Consider the following 15,988-nt stretch of genomic DNA (forward strand, 5'->3'; position numbering starts at 1 on the left):
ATATAATTTGTTACTGTTTAAGTTACAAGTTGTGTGTTTAATGCTTTCATATCTGACATACATGTATACTGTGAGGGTTCATTGTAAAACACTACCCTTAAATTATGTATATGAATTTCTTCGAATTTCATTGAATTTCAATTCTACTTCCTTTAATTCAAATTCGAATTGTAATTCTACATCCTGTTTTTGACCTTCATTCAAATTCAATTCAAATTCAAGAATTGAATTGGAATTTAGGAGTCTGAATTGTGCACAAGCCTGCAGTCTATGAACATGGGGGCGACATATTCCTTTTTCGCCCAAGGAGCAGGATTGCCTTCTGCCCGCCCTGCCTAAGGAGGTAGTTATCCGCATTTATGTCAGCCTAATACTTGGTCATGTTAAACTCACCTGTTGAATGTACTGGGGCACTTCGTCTTCATGGGAGAAGGAAGATTCATTTGGTGTAACAAGATAAAACATTATTCTAATGCTTTGGCATGTGGATGCATGGTCGTTAGGCTGTCCCATCGCTCTAAGCTGATGTTCGAGTGCGGCGATACTTTGAAAAGTGTTGTTTCAACAGCTGTAGGTCTGCTATGTAGGCTAGACTCTGGATAGAACTGACTTTTGAACTCTTGGTCAATGTGTGTAGGCTATTTACAGTATAACCTCAGCTATGGGCAGTCAATAAAGTGTAAGCCTGTTGAAGCCTGTTTGTAGGCTAAGTAGAACAAGTTTCAAGTATTAGCCTATTTTCAGAATATCAGACTAAAGGCTACACATAACACTGTGTGCTATATCCCAATAGTCAGCTGTAAAATTACAGTATGGCTTTGTGGAATTACAGTGTATTATCCGTCTTTTCCCGTAAAATGTCAGCATGATACTGTATATTTATAGTGCTATTGTTATAATTGAAATTACAGTAGCCTACCGTTCGGTTTCTGTAAATTACAACAGGTGTATTTACAGTTATAGAGCATGCCATTTTCCTGTTCCTCCCCAAAACACACACTAAACACAATTTCAACAATGCTATGTATTTGCACAAAACTCAAAAACTATTACATTTCAAACAAGAGAATGTGAAATCCAAAAGTATGTGTACTTGTGCAAAATTGCATATCATAGGAATCAATATTACATTATATTTTAAATGTCTTTCATGAGAGAACAGAATAACATTACAAAGAAATAGAATTCATAATTTCGGGGAAATGGGATGATAGAAAAACACTAATCAAGCAGCCTAGTGCTGTGCAGTGCTGATACAAAACTGGTGGACAACAGCATTATGGAGATAATGCAAAGACAAAAGGAAGCATTGTGTGAATGAGAGTTAGAGAGAGATGATGATGGACATTTAGCCTCGGCCAGGAAATAGGCTTTGTAAATGCTGATTTATGGGAAATGCATCGTGTAAGTGAGATAGAGATAAATAGAGAGAGAGAAAGGGAGGGGGTCAGTGACACTACTGTATGTACTTAGACTTAGAAAACTTCAATGTCCATGAGAGGCAATTTGTTGTACAATACAGGCATGTTGACACATAATCCACAACACAAACATTGAACCAGACATCTACAGCACTATCTATCTATAAAGCAAGAAGCGGCTGTGTGTCTGCCTGTCCGGATGTCTGTGGCACGCATATCTCACTGACCGTTTTTCAAACTTGCCAGGTGCCTTGCTACGGGCATGAGTAAGTGCAGTGCCAAATTTGACGTTGTTTGAATAAGAAATGCAAAAGATATCGTTAAATATATCGGTAAAAGAAGCACACATTGGCTTTCGCCGCTAGCCACCCCCTTCCACACAGCACTGTACTGTAAGCTATCAGTGAGGCTCTTCAAAATGATGCAAAAAATGATGTGCAATAAATGGACACTTCGAATAGCCCAGGCTACTTTGGACTGTCTTTAGACTTTCAATAAGAAAACGACAATTCCAACTGCAAGGTCCTAAATTGAAACAAGCGATAATGGTCCCGAATTAAAGAACATCTCAGAATGCCACACATGCAAAGCATAAGCAGCGACAAGCAACGAGTGGCAGACAGAGTGTGATGTCACTTATAGGCCACCAAAGAGTCACACCGTTGCAAATTTCTTATGATGATGCATCATTCCACAAAATGGTTTGTTTTCTCTATCATTAAGTTATTCAATAGGCTAAGCATATAGCCTTGACTCAAAACACCTATTAGGATTATGTAATTTTGATTTGTAAAAAATGTCACATGCAGCCATGCTTACATTCTGCTCACTTCACATTTATTATATTATTATATTATCTGTATTCATTATTGATTCATCCTATTATTAAAGCAGGCCTACCTGCAGGCATGTAATTGGGCTACAGGAATAGCATGTTTGAATAAGTTGATGCCCCCCACCCAATCCCAATCCTCCCCCACCTTTTTTATGCAGCCCTTGCCACTTAATCTACTAAATCCCTCTTCTACTGCACTTTTTACCCCTCCAACTTTGCACAAATAGGCTGACACCAGACATAATTTCACTGCATTTCTTACTTCCAGTAACTATATGCATGTGACAATAAACTTCCTTGTACCTTGTACCTTGTACCTTGAACGGGCACTGCACTAGTTTATCTAACACATAACATACACACATCAATAAATAGAATACAGTAAAATGAGTATATTGCATTTCCCTAAAAGGCCTAATGTCATAAATAAATAAAACTAAAACTACTGCACAGTACTTCACATATATTCCTCCTGTCATACCCCTCCACACAAAGACCGAGATATTTGTACTCTGTAACCATCTTTATCTCCTCTCCTCTTATCAGAGTTGGAGTGGGTGAGGGAGTCCCTCAGCTAAAATCAAAGACCAGCTCTTTGGTCTTGGACGTATTCAAATGCAACTGGGAGGCTTCACACCAGTCAGCAAATTCCTGCAACACTGGACCATGTTAGTTTCATCTCGCTCCAGTAAACTAATCACAGCAGTATCATCTGCAAATTTAATTATATGACGCCCAGGGTAACTACTGCGACAACAATCAGTGTACAATATACTGTATATAGCAGTGGTGACAAGACACTACCTTGTGGTGTCCCAATTGAAGTGAAGCGGACCCCAGATAATGTGTTCCTCACCCTTACTCTTTGTGGCCGCACACTCAGGAAGTCCAAGATCCATTTAATTAGTGTTGAGTTTAGCTGGAAGTTATCTCTAAGTCTGTTTGCTAAAATTTGAGGGTGAATTGTATTGAATGCTGATGAAGTCTGCAAATAAAAAGCGAGCATGTGTTTTACAACTCTCCAGGTGTGTATACAGATAATTTAAAAGCACTACAATGGCTTTGTCCGTCCCCCTCCCAAATCTGTAGGCAAATTGTAGAGGGTCAAAGGGATGTCTACAGGAATTAATGATGTGTGTTTTAATGATCCACTCAAGTGATGGGCCTACAGTAATTGTCCGGCTTCACGCGTGATTCTCGCGTGAATCACACGTCTTTTATTTATATTTCCCCAGTGAAGCTGCAATGACCCAAACAACCACCAGGCAGCACTTGTGAGCAGGGTTAGGAATGTCGGCTTTTGCCGCTTTGAGTTTAAACGCACCAGTATGCTACAGTATGGACCATAAATTTAGCCTACCCAACGTTTGTTTCCACAATATTACCCCCTGATGAGCTTTCATTTCGATGGCTGATAGGCTTACACTACGTCTCGTGCGACAGTCCCAACAGTTAGCACATAATCAAACAATCCAAAAGTGAATTACTGGTAGGCCTATATCCCAAAGCAAACGTAAAATCTTCTGTTAATATAGGCTAGCCTACCAATACGCTGCTCCAAACGACATGCAGTCTCACGATAGAACTTATTGTTTTTGAAGGTGTCTTTGTTATTTTATGAAGAGGCATCTGGCTGTTTTGTTTATGTTTGTTTTACTTTCAAGCTCATGAAAATTAAATTTTGACTGCTAAAAACACCATCACTTCACTGCTTGACACTACCCCACATTCATATGGACAAATGTTTTAAGTCAAAGTCAAAGTCAAAGTCAGCTTTATTGTCAATTTCTTCACATGTTCCAGACATACAAAGAGATCGAAATTACGTTTCTCACTATCCCACGGTGAAGACAAGACATATTTTACCAATTTAAGTCCACAGACAAACATAACATTCAAGTAAACAAAAAAGTAAGTAAATAAGAGGGCACATATAATAATGAAAAAAATAAGAGCAGCAAAATTTGGTTGAAAATTGTGCATAGACAGTCAATAAAATACTAGTGCAAAGTCAGGCCAATAAAAGGCTTGTGTAGTTCTGTTTGACCTAAGTAAGAAAGAAAGTGACATAGTGGTGCAAGTTATGTAAGAGCAGCAGATGTGTTGTGTTTTCAGGACAACAACAACAAGTTGTAAAGTGTACAAGTGTGCAAGTGTGCAAGTGGAGTAGTGCACGCGGCCATTGTGGGTCCAATGTCCAGGATGTTATGTAGCTGAGGGTGGAGGGGGGAGAGGAGGGAGAGAGTTCAGCATCCTTACAGCTTGGTGTATGAAGCTGTTGGTGAGTCTGGTAGTGCGGGAGCACAGGCTTCTGTACCTCTTCCCAGAGGGCAGTAGATCGAACAGATTGTGAGCGGGGTGACTTGCATCACTCACAATTTTGGTCGCCTTGCGGGTGAGGTGGGTGGTGTAAATGTCCTTCAGGGAGGGGAGTGAAGCACCAATAATCCTTCCAGCTGTGTTCACTATGCGCTGCAGGGCTTTCCTGTTGTATTCAGTGCAGCTTCCGCCCCACACAGCGATACAGCTGGAGAGGATGCTCTCAATGGTGCCTCGGTAGAATGTGGTCATGATGGCTGGTGGAGCACTTGCTCGCCTGAGTTTCCGCAGGAAGTACAGGCGGCGCTGAGCTCTCTTCGCCAGTGATGCAGTGTTGGTGGTCCAGGAGAGGTCTTCGCTGATGTGCACCCCCAGGAATTTGGTGCTGCTCGCTCTCTCCACCACAGCACCGTCGATGGTCAGTGGCAGGTGTTGGGTGTGACCTCTCCGGAAGTCAACAACAATCTCTTTGGTCTTGCTGACGTTCAGCAGGAGGTTGTTGTCCCTGCACCACGTGGTCAGATGGTCGACCTCCAACCTGTATTGGGTCTCGTCGCCCTTGGTGATGAGACCCACCAGAGTTGTGTCGTCAGCAAATTTCACTATGTGATTGTTGCTGTAGGTTGCAGTGCAGTCATGCGTCAGCAGGGTGAAGAGCAGCGGACTGAGCACGCAGCCTTGGGGGGCCCCTGTGCTCAGTGTGATGCTGCTTGAGGTATTGTTGCCAACACGTACTACTTGAGGCCTCTGACAGAGGAAGTCCAGTAGCCAGTTGCAGAGGTAGGTGCTGAGTCCCAGTTTGTCAAGTTTGCTGATGAGTTGTTGTGGTATTATGGTGTTGAATGCAGAACTGAAGTCTATAAACAGCAATCTCACATATGAGTCTCTTTTTTCCAGGTGGGTGAGGGCTGGGTGGAGGGCAGAGCAGATTGCATCCTCTGTAGACCGCTTGGCTCGGTATGCAAACTGGAAGGGGTCCAGGGTGGGGGGGAGAATGGATTTGATATGTGACATGACAAGCCGCTCAAAGCACTTCATGATGATGGGTGTCAGTGCCACAGGGCGGTAGTCATTGAAGCAGGATGGAGCAGTTTTCTTCGGCACAGGTATGATGGTGGCAGCTTTGAAACATGATGGGACGATGGCTTGCTTCAGGGAAGTGTTAAAGATGTCTGTGAAGACATCCTTAAGCTCCCCTGCGCAGTCCTTCAGCGCACGACCTGGAATGTTGTCTGGACCTGTTGCCTTACGGGTGTTGATAGCAGCAAGTGTCCTCTTCACGCTGTCGGCAGAGAGGCACAGGGGCTGCTCATGTAGAGGGGGATGGGTCTTCTGTGGGCAGGTGCTGTTTTGTGCTTCAAAGCGAGCAAAGAAGCGGTTCAGGTTGTTGAGCAGAGGGATGTTGCTCTCACAGCTCTGTGGCGCGGGCTTGTAGTCCGTGAGGGCCTGAATGCCCTGCCATAGGCTTTGTGCGTTCCTGCTGTCTTTGAAGTGGGTGGTTATCTTGTGAGTGTATTCCTTTTTTGCTTCCTTGATGCCATGGGACAGGTTGGCTCTCGCTGTTCTCATGCCAGCTTCATCCCCAGCTCTGTAGGCTTTGTCTCTGGCCCTCAGCAGCCTGAGGACATCCCCTGTCAGCCATGGCTTCCAGTTTGCCCGAGTGATGATGTCTTTTGTGTGGGTCACATCATCAATGCACTTGGTGATGTAAGAGGTTACAGTGTCTGTATACTCCTCTATGTCTGTCCGGTTGTTGTAAGTGGCTGCCTGCTTAAACATTTCCCAGTCTGTTGTGTCAAAGCAGTCTTGAAGAGCATCGGAGGCTCCCTCAGGCCACACTTTTACCTGCTTACGAACCGGTTTGTTTGCTTTTACCCTTTGTCTGTATGCGGGCATTAGCATAACAGTTATGTGGTCTGAAAGTCCAATGTGGGGGAGGGGGGTAGCTTTGTATGCTCCTTTGTGTGTAGTGTAGACCAGGTCCAGGATGTTATCTCCCCTTGTTGGAAAATCAACATGCTGGTGTAGCTTTGGAAGTACAGTTTTAAGATCAGCATGGTTAAAATCTCCAGTGAAGATGGTGAAACCGTCTGGGTGTGCCGTCTGTTGTTCACTGACAGCCTGGTACAGTTCACTGAGAGCCGCGTTCTTATCGCTGTTGTTGTTGGTAGGCGGGATGTATACTGCGACTAGCAGAATCGCAGTAATTTCCCTTGGCAGGTAAAAAGGACGGCACTTTATGATCATAAACTCTGCCAGTGGTGAGCAGTGTCAAGACCAAGAAAGCTGTAATAAATGTTTTAAAAGCTGTTTCATCACAAGGCTATTTGCTACGATATTTACTGCTATAGGCCTACAACAGTCTAATTTCGCGTGCCAATTTAAAGACCTATTATTTCCATTTTTTGATTAGACTAGACGAGACTCTATGCTGTTTTAATGGACAGCAAGGATACGCTTTGTTCGTTGTTTTGAATAACTTGAATTGCTTGTTGCTTCTACACACGTCATCTCCAGGTTCAGTTTTGCGCAGACGCGCACATAGGCTACATTGAATTTTCTAATCAGGAAAATGTTTTGGTTTTTTTCAATTGTGCCGCAAATTCCGTGAGCAATCTCCTCGTTGAAGAGGCCCTAAGCCTGTAGATCAGAGAAGCATGCTCTGGGAACAGAGCATGAGAACATTTCACTTAACCCGCTGTCCAAACCCCCTGCGCACGGATGCCTAACATTTCATTTGGGCAGCCGTGGCCCACTGGTTAGCACTCTGGACTTGTAACCGGAGGGTTGCCGGTTCGAGCCCCGACCAGTGGGCCGCGGCTGAAGTGCCCTTGAGCAAGGCACCTAACCCCTCACTGCTCCCCGAGCGCCGCCGTTGATGCAGGCAGCTCACTGCGCCGGGATTAGTGTGTGCTTCACCTCACTGTGTGTTCACTGTGTGCTGTTTGTGTTTCACTAATTCACCAATTGGGTTAAATGCAGAGACCAAATTTCCCTCACGGGATCAAAAAAGTATATATACTATACTTATTTGTTGCCTACATCTTTTTTTTGTCTTATTCGAAACAATTCTTGTAGGTATCCATTACTCTCTAAGAAAAAAAGGTTATTGGGGGTGCTATATAGAACCATGGGGGTTCTTAGCCAAGGAGATAGAACCTTTTGTCTAAAAAGGGTGCTATTTCATACTCGCGAGGGTTATTTGAACTTCAACGACCATTTATGGAACCATTCTGAAGACGCTCATTCTGCACTGGATTTAGTAAGTGACACAAAACTTTATTTTCCTGTCGTTCATTAATATAATCATTGCCTGTGTTGTCTACAAGTGCCCTAGCCTGGCTAGCGCCACCACTTCTCAATGACATGACACTTCTCAGAGACATGGTCTGGGAACCAAACGTTCATTTTCTCGTATTTGAAAAAAATGCCCAGATCCGTTTATTGGGTGCCACGGATGTCTATCCAATTCGTCTGTGCATAGCTCATCATCGTCTTGCTTTCCCCCCTGTTCTGTGATTGGTTCCCTATCTCAGGCGAAAATTTGCTCCATGGTCTCCAGGCTGCCTTAGCAGCGTGAATCAAATCGCGCGCAAGGCAGCATGGGAACACCCAGGCTACAAGTGCCCTTTAAATAAAATAAATAAATGAACAAGGGGCGTCGATGGGCGTAAACTGACTGTTGACTGCTGACCAGCTGTTAAAGTCAGCAACAAGTAACGTTACAACTAACGTTAGCTGCAACTACAAGTTCGTTGAATAACATTAATGTGACTAGGAAGGTACTAAAAACTCTCCTAAACAGTCACCCTACTCCAGCTCCAGCATTAAGATAAGTTTTCTACTTCCTTGTCAGGCTAACAATACAATCAACTATCGATTATATGGTTTCAAAGTCAAAGTCAAAGTCAGCTTTATTGTCAATTTCTTCACATGTTCCAGACATACAAAGAGATCGAAATTACGTTTCTCACTATCCCACGGTGAAGACAAGACATATTTTACCAATTTAAGTCCACAGACAAACATAACATTCAAGTAAACAAAAAAGTAAGTAAATAAGAGGGCACATATAATAATGAAAAAAAAATAAGAGCAGCAAAATTTGGTTGAAATTGTGCATAGACAGTCAATAAAATACTAGTGCAAAGTCAGGCCAATAAAAGGCTTGTGTAGTTCTGTTTGACCTAAGTAAGAAAGAAAGTGACATAGTGGTGCAAGTTATGTAAGAGCAGCAGATGTGTTGTGTTTTCAGGACAACAACAACAAGTTGTAAAGTGTACAAGTGTGCAAGTGTGCAAGTGGAGTAGTGCACGCGGCCATTGTGGGTCCAATGTCCAGGATGTTATGTAGCTGAGGGTGGAGGGGGGAGAGGAGGGAGAGAGTTCAGCATCCTTACAGCTTGGTGTATGAAGCTGTTGGTGAGTCTGGTAGTGCGGGAGCGCAGGCTTCTGTACCTCTTCCCAGAGGGCAGTAGATCGAACAGATTGTGAGCGGGGTGACTTGCATCACTCACAATTTTGGTCGCCTTGCGGGTGAGGTGGGTGGTGTAAATGTCCTTCAGGGAGGGGAGTGAAGCACCAATAATCCTTCCAGCTGTGTTCACTATGCGCTGCAGGGCTTTCCTGTTGTATTCAGTGCAGCTTCCGCCCCACACAGCGATACAGCTGGAGAGGATGCTCTCAATGGTGCCTCGGTAGAATGTGGTCATGATGGCTGGTGGAGCACTTGCTCGCCTGAGTTTCCGCAGGAAGTACAGGCGGCGCTGAGCTCTCTTCGCCAGTGATGCAGTGTTGCTAGCTTTTATCCACTGGTGTTAATCTATTCAATGATAGCAGATAATTAATACCGCTAACGTTAACTTTACTAACACTAGCTGTAGCTTCCTTAGCTTTCTAGAAGCTACTAACGTCAGCCAACATCGACAGATTTGGCAACTAACGTTAGTTAATTTTCTGGCTATGTAGTTATTTTGGCAGCCGTGGCCTACTGGTTAGCGCTTCAGACTTGTAAGATTGCCGGTTCGAACCCCAACCAGTAGGCACGGCTGAAGTGCCCTTGAGCAAGGCACCTAACCCCTCACTGCTCCCCGAGCGCCGCTGTTGTGCAGGCAGCTCACTGCGCCGGGTTGTGCAGGCAGCTCATGCTTCACCTCACTGTGTGTTCACTGTGTGCTGAGTGTGTTTCACTAATTCACGGATTGGGATAAATGCAGAGACCAAATTTCCCACGGGATCAAAAGAGTATTTATACTTATACTTTTGAAGGGAAAACAGCCATCAAATAAATGTTATTGATTTGTATCATTGCCAACACAAGTTGTTCAGCCTGTTGCCTCTTAATAAGTAGTTACGGTATTGAGTAGCTAGTGCAAAGTGGTCCCTAACGTTAATCATTTGCTAGTCGGTAACAACATTAATCATGGTAGCAGGAACATTAAGGAGGCTTTAGCTTCAATGTGTCTAACAGACTGTGTACAGATGGTACAGATACCAGTTGAGTCTCCTTGTATCATGTATGATAGCTATTTGACAGCTGTTTGGCTATGAGTCTGTTTACATCCGTCTGTAAGGCGATAGCCTAGCTACTGGCATCTACTGACCATCGTAAAGAGTACACACACAGATTGGACTATGACCATTTGAGTTAGTTTTATGAAAATAGGCTAGTTAAACGTGTACTAAAATTAGCTTTTTTATTTTTCAGGAAACATGGTTGAGACTTGGTCTTCCCATCAGGTCTGCTTTTGGCTGGAACAGCATAATTTAAAAGAGGCTGAACAAACCTTCCTTGGTAAATATTTCCATCTTTTTTTGTAATGGAACGCTTTTTTAGATGTGGATTTTGCAGTGTCATAAAGTTCACGGTTACTAACACAGTTCTTGTGTTATACTTTGCATTTTGTCAATGTTTTTGTATTTAGATGAAGAAATTGATGGAGACACTGCTTGGTTTGACTGAGACGATGGTGGCACACCTCTTTACCCGCATGAAGCAACAAGTGAAATTTCTTTCTGAATTAGAAAAATTAAAATAAAAAAAACTTCCGCCAGCTTAGTATGTACTACATTGAAATCAAATCAAATCAATCAATGAACTTTGTCATTTTGCTAATACCATGGTACAACAGTTCTTGGAATAATTTGTTTTATTACTCCATTAGTAGAAAGGTGTTCCCATGTTTTGCTTTAAAAAAAATGTAAGCATCCTAAAGTTTTGATTATGTCAAGGTTATTTGGAGCTTTTTCATGAACATGTCATATTTAAATGTTTTCAGTTGGTCTGTGTTTAATCTTCTGTCTGTCTGTCTGTTTGTTTTCTTAGAAATACCATATTTTCCGGACTATAAGTGCTCCTGAGTATAAGTCGCATCAGTCAAAAAATGCATCATGAACAAGAAAAAAACATATATAAGTCGCACCGGACTATAAGTCGCATTTATTTAGAAATGTATTTAACAAAATCCAAAACCAAAAACAGAGACTATGTAACTGGATAATTGAGGCCAAAAAGATTCATGTCAATGAAGACTAAGGAGTGAAGGCAGCCAAGAGGAGGGCAGGAAGGTAATTGCAAAGTAAAAGATTCACTGAAAGAAAATGCCATGTGGTATATATCTAAAATGTGGAGAATACAATGCAATCAAGCATTTTGGGCGATGTGGAGTCACAAACTGGCAGCAGATTAAATGCTCACTAGAGAGAAAAAGATGCAGTTTTAGACGTAACTGAAGCAAGCCAGTCGATAGGCCTAGGCCCAACGGTAATTGTAAAGCAATTTACAAAAGATTCACTGAACAAAAATGCTGATGTGGTACATGAAAATGTATTTAAAAATGTGGAGAATGCGATGCAATCAAGCATTTTGGGCGATGTGGAGAGACAAGCCGGCAGCAGATTAAATGCTTGAGAGAGAAAAAGATGCGGTTTTAAAAGGACGTGCAGACCGAAGCTGTAGCAAGCAGGTGATATTTAGAAATTTATTTCACAAAATCTAAGACTAAGAACAGACAGACTATGTAACTGGACACATTGAGGCCAAAAATATTGAGAATTCTACAGGGAATGTTGAAGACGAAGGAGAGAATAGTGGCAAGAGGCAAGCCGAAGGCTGCTGACAAGGGCGAGACGCTATTGTAAAGCAATTTACAAAAGATTCACTGAACAAAAATGCTGATGTGGTAAATGAAAATTTAGATGCGCATTTAACACGAAAAAAAGATGCGCATTTATCCAGGGCCTAAATTTCAGGCGGGATTGCGGGTATTGCGCATAAATTATTACTAAGCATTACGCATACTAATAAAAGTCCCGCAACTCTAGCCATCATAATGCGAGAAATTCCCACAGATTTTACAGCGCTGTCTGACATTAATCTAATAATGGAGCGGCCTGAATGCGGGACTATTGACTGGATGGACCAACTCTAACTTCAATTGAACCCCATGCAGAGACACACACACGCGCGCGGGACCACTTTGGGGCTGCCTCTCTCTATCGTTGCTCTCTCTCTCTCAGCAGGATTGGTCACCGCTGAAGTCAGATTATAGGTGCTTCTGCATCAAACGCTATCGACAAACGTTTAGCGATCAGGAACCGTCAGGAAGCATGACAGCCTATAACGCGAGAGAACATGGATGTGTTCTCCATTTGAGGAACGTTATAATCGATTTCGGACGTGAACAGACAGCTACAGACACGGAGCGCATAGTAGGCCTACTTTCACTTTCTGTGCATATTCATTACGTGAAAGATAATTAGTAGCAAAACAGCGATCAGCTATAGGCCTTTATTTCTTGCGTTTTATTGTGAGACATAGGCCTACTTTTCGTTTGGAGCGGCATACCGGTAGGCTATCAAAAGCAGATGATGTTCAATTTGAGATTTGATTTACGTTTGGACTGTTTGATTATATTGCTAAATATCGGGTGACCACTGAAATCTGTGGGGTATTTAATGGTTCACTATTAAGTTTAATGTATGAAAGAGTGTCGGGATTTCCATCCGCTTATTGCGAGATAAGGCATCCGCTTTCATTCATTCATGGAACGTGTGCTGTGCTGCAAGGGAAACCGTATTCCGTATAGCCAAAGAGGTCTAAGATAGCCTACATTTAGTTATTTTTTAAATTATGCATGATTTACTTTTTTATAAAATTCGTAGGCTGGTGCCTGGTAGCAACAATTGTGCTTAAATGTAGGTTATTGCTTCAGCCTCTAGCTCAGAAAGGGGCTGCATGCGACTGGTAGCTTGAGAGCAACGTTGGAGACTCATGGTGTAGGATGATGACTTTTCATTGGCAACAATATTAAACCAACCAACAATATAAATTATTAAGAAGAGCTTTTTTATCAGTTAAATTGAAACAAAATTATACTGGCTTTTATTTGTCCGAATCTGAGGCCCAGCTATAAATAGAATCCCGGCCATTTGAGGATTTAAGTATGCAAGTGTTTCAGGCATAGCGCAAGCACTAATCTGACTGAAAGTGCACAGGACTTGTGCATTTGAGAGCGCTCTCTCGAGGCTGTAGACGATAATGTTTCATGTAGGGTTCATGTCAGTTAATATAAAATAACATTTAAAATGTTAAATCATCCCCACCCCTTCATCCCACCACCCACTCAAACTCCACAGGATCCCCTGAATACCCATCACCATCCCCACCCAAGCACATGATGTTCCCTGCAAGAATGGAGAGACTGCTACCAGTAGCCATGCAGAGTTTTACTAGCCCAAGATCATTAGCACCAAAGAAGCGAAGGACACCTCCACCCCCTCGCCCTCCCCCTCCCCGTTTAGAAGGATCTCTTAAGCAGCAGCAACCTCTTAGTTCATTTTCTCAGCCGGCATATAGCATGGAATGTGCAGTGGAAAATACAGATGGCAGCAGCAGGGGACAATTATATGATGACTGTATTGCATGATATTCTCAGGGTCCCTGCAATATAAATGGTACTGACAGTAGTTTTGAGAACATGCCGGGACCCAGTAAGCCCATGACATTCTCTATTCCTGTATTGACAAGAAATAGAACACAAATGCATCGAGCTTATAGGGTAAACCAGTCCAATCTCCTACCCGTACCACATCAACCTCAGATTTCCCCCATGGATCATATTTCCCCAACACTTAAACTAACAAAACTAGCACTCCTAAATATCAGATCTCTTTCAAACAAATCATTCTTAATTCATGATCTAATTTGCACACACAACCTTGATTTTTTACTTTTAACTGAGACATGGTTAGATCAAGCAAACAGTGCTGCTACTCTCATCGAATCAGCTCCCCCAAACTTCAGTTTTTTGAGTGCTACCAGAGCAAATAAAAGAGGTGGGGGGATAGCCACAATTTTCAAGACGTCTTTTCAGTGCAATCAGTCGTCATTCGGTGACTTTACTTCATTTGAATATCTGTGTGCATGCATTAAGTCTTCTCCTCAGATTTTATTACTGACAATTTACAGGCCTCCAAAACATTCAGCTAAAGTTTTTCTTGAAGAGCTAGGTGAACTGCTATCAGTTGTTTGCATAGAGTATGACTGTCTTATTATATCAGGGGATCTAAACTTGCATGTGGATAATCCTGAAAACAATTATGCCAAGGAATTCATTGCACTAATCGATACTTTCTCCTTAACACAGCATGTACAGGGGCCAACACACTCTCTCGGCCATACCCTCGACCTTGTTATCACAAAGGGTCTCGATGTCTCTACAGCTGTTAAAGACCTGGCCTTATCTGATCATTTTTGCGTGTTCTTTGATGTGTCTATGTCCCCACACACTCAAAACACAGCTATGATGGTAAAAAGGAGAATCATAAATGATCAGACAAGTGCTCTCTTTGAGCAAGCACTTTCACTAAAGTCAAGTCAACTGTCAGACTCTGAAGACTTATTTGATCACTTTAATGCAAAAATGGCAAACATTATGGATGACATTGCTCCATTACAATTCAAGAAAGTTAAGGACAAACAGAAAGCACCATGGAGGCAAAATCCAGCAGTTAAACTTCTAAAAAGAGAGTGTAGGAAGACTGAAAGAAAATGGCGTAAATACAAACTTCAGATCCACTATGAAATCCATAAAGAGATGCTCCGCACATATAACTCTGAAATATGCAAAGCAAGACAGTCTTTCTTTTCTAACATTATCAATAGAAGTTCAAATAACACTCGTATTCTATTTTCAACTGTTGATAAGTTAACAAATCCCCCCTCACAATTAGCGCCTGAACTTCTCTCAACTAATAAATGCAATGAGTTTTCATCTTTTTTTAAAGGTAAAATTGACAAAATCAGACTCAACATATCTGCTCAATTACAAATTCAACAACCTGAACTTCCAGCAACAAACAGAGGGAAACTAAACTTGATGTCAGAGTTCAGCTTGATAGACTACGAAACACTTGAAAAAACGGTACAGAATCTCAGCCCTTCCACATGTGTCTTAGACACTCTGCCTACCAATTTCTTCAAAACTGTTTTTCACCTCATAGCGGCGGATGTCCTTCAAATTGTAAATGTATCATTGCTGTCTGGCACTTTTCCTAAGTCACTGAAAACAGCTGTTGTAAAGCCACTTCTCAAGAAGAATAACCTGGATGCCTCCATGCTAAACAATTACAGGCCCATATCCAATCTACCTTTTATTGGCAAAATTATTGAAAAAGTAGTCTTTAATCAATTAACCACCTTCCTAACATCAAATGGGTATTTTGATTACTTTCAGTCTGGTTTTCGGGCAAATCACAGCACTGAAACAGCTCTCATTAAAGTTTCCAATGACATACGCCTCAACACAGATTCAGGTAAAACATCAGTCCTAGTGCTACTGGACCTTAGTGCAGCATTTGACACTGTTGATCACAATATTTTACTACACAGACTAGAACACTGGGTTGGATTTACAGGCATAGTTATCAGCTGGCTAAAATCATATCTACAAGAAAGGAGCTTCTTTGTTGCCATCGGAAACTGTACCTCAACACCAACGTCCTTGACCTGTGGTGTTCCCCAGGGGTCGATCTTGGGGCCACTATTATTCAACCTCTATATGCTCCCACTTGGACAAATCATTCAAAATAATTTGATTTCATATCATAGCTATGCAGATGACACACAAATTTACTTAGCTCTATCACCAAACAACTATGGTCCTCTTGAATCTATGTGTCAGTGTATAGAACAAATCAACACCTGGATGTCTCAAAATTTTCTTCAGCTGAACAAAGAAAAAACTGAAGTAATTATATTTGGTAAAAATGAGGAAAGACTTAGGGTTGCCACTCTCCTTGACACAAAAGGGTTGAAGGCAAAGGATACTGTTAAAAACCTTGGTGTATTAATTGACAGTGATCTAAATTTCAACAGCCACATGAAAGCGATAACTAAATCAGCTTTTTACCAC

At 42.1% G+C, this 15,988-nt stretch overlaps 1 protein-coding gene across 1 annotated transcript in view; it reads right to left on the bottom strand.

The window, feature by feature from the left end:
• The window catches only part of agmo (alkylglycerol monooxygenase), a 290,769-nt gene extending 290,022 nt beyond the window's left edge, over nucleotides 1–747 (bottom strand). Inside the window, exon 1 of the mRNA XM_042107337.1 lies at nucleotides 394–747. Coding sequence (XP_041963271.1) covers nucleotides 394–513 — 120 coding nt within the window. The 5' untranslated portion in view covers nucleotides 514–747. The remainder of the gene's footprint in view (nucleotides 1–393) is intronic.
• Nucleotides 748–15,988: the final 15,241 nt, after the last annotated feature.

Source organism: Alosa sapidissima, chromosome 10 (genome assembly GCF_018492685.1).
Source record: "Alosa sapidissima isolate fAloSap1 chromosome 10, fAloSap1.pri, whole genome shotgun sequence".
Taxonomy (NCBI): Eukaryota; Metazoa; Chordata; class Actinopteri; order Clupeiformes; family Clupeidae; genus Alosa; species Alosa sapidissima.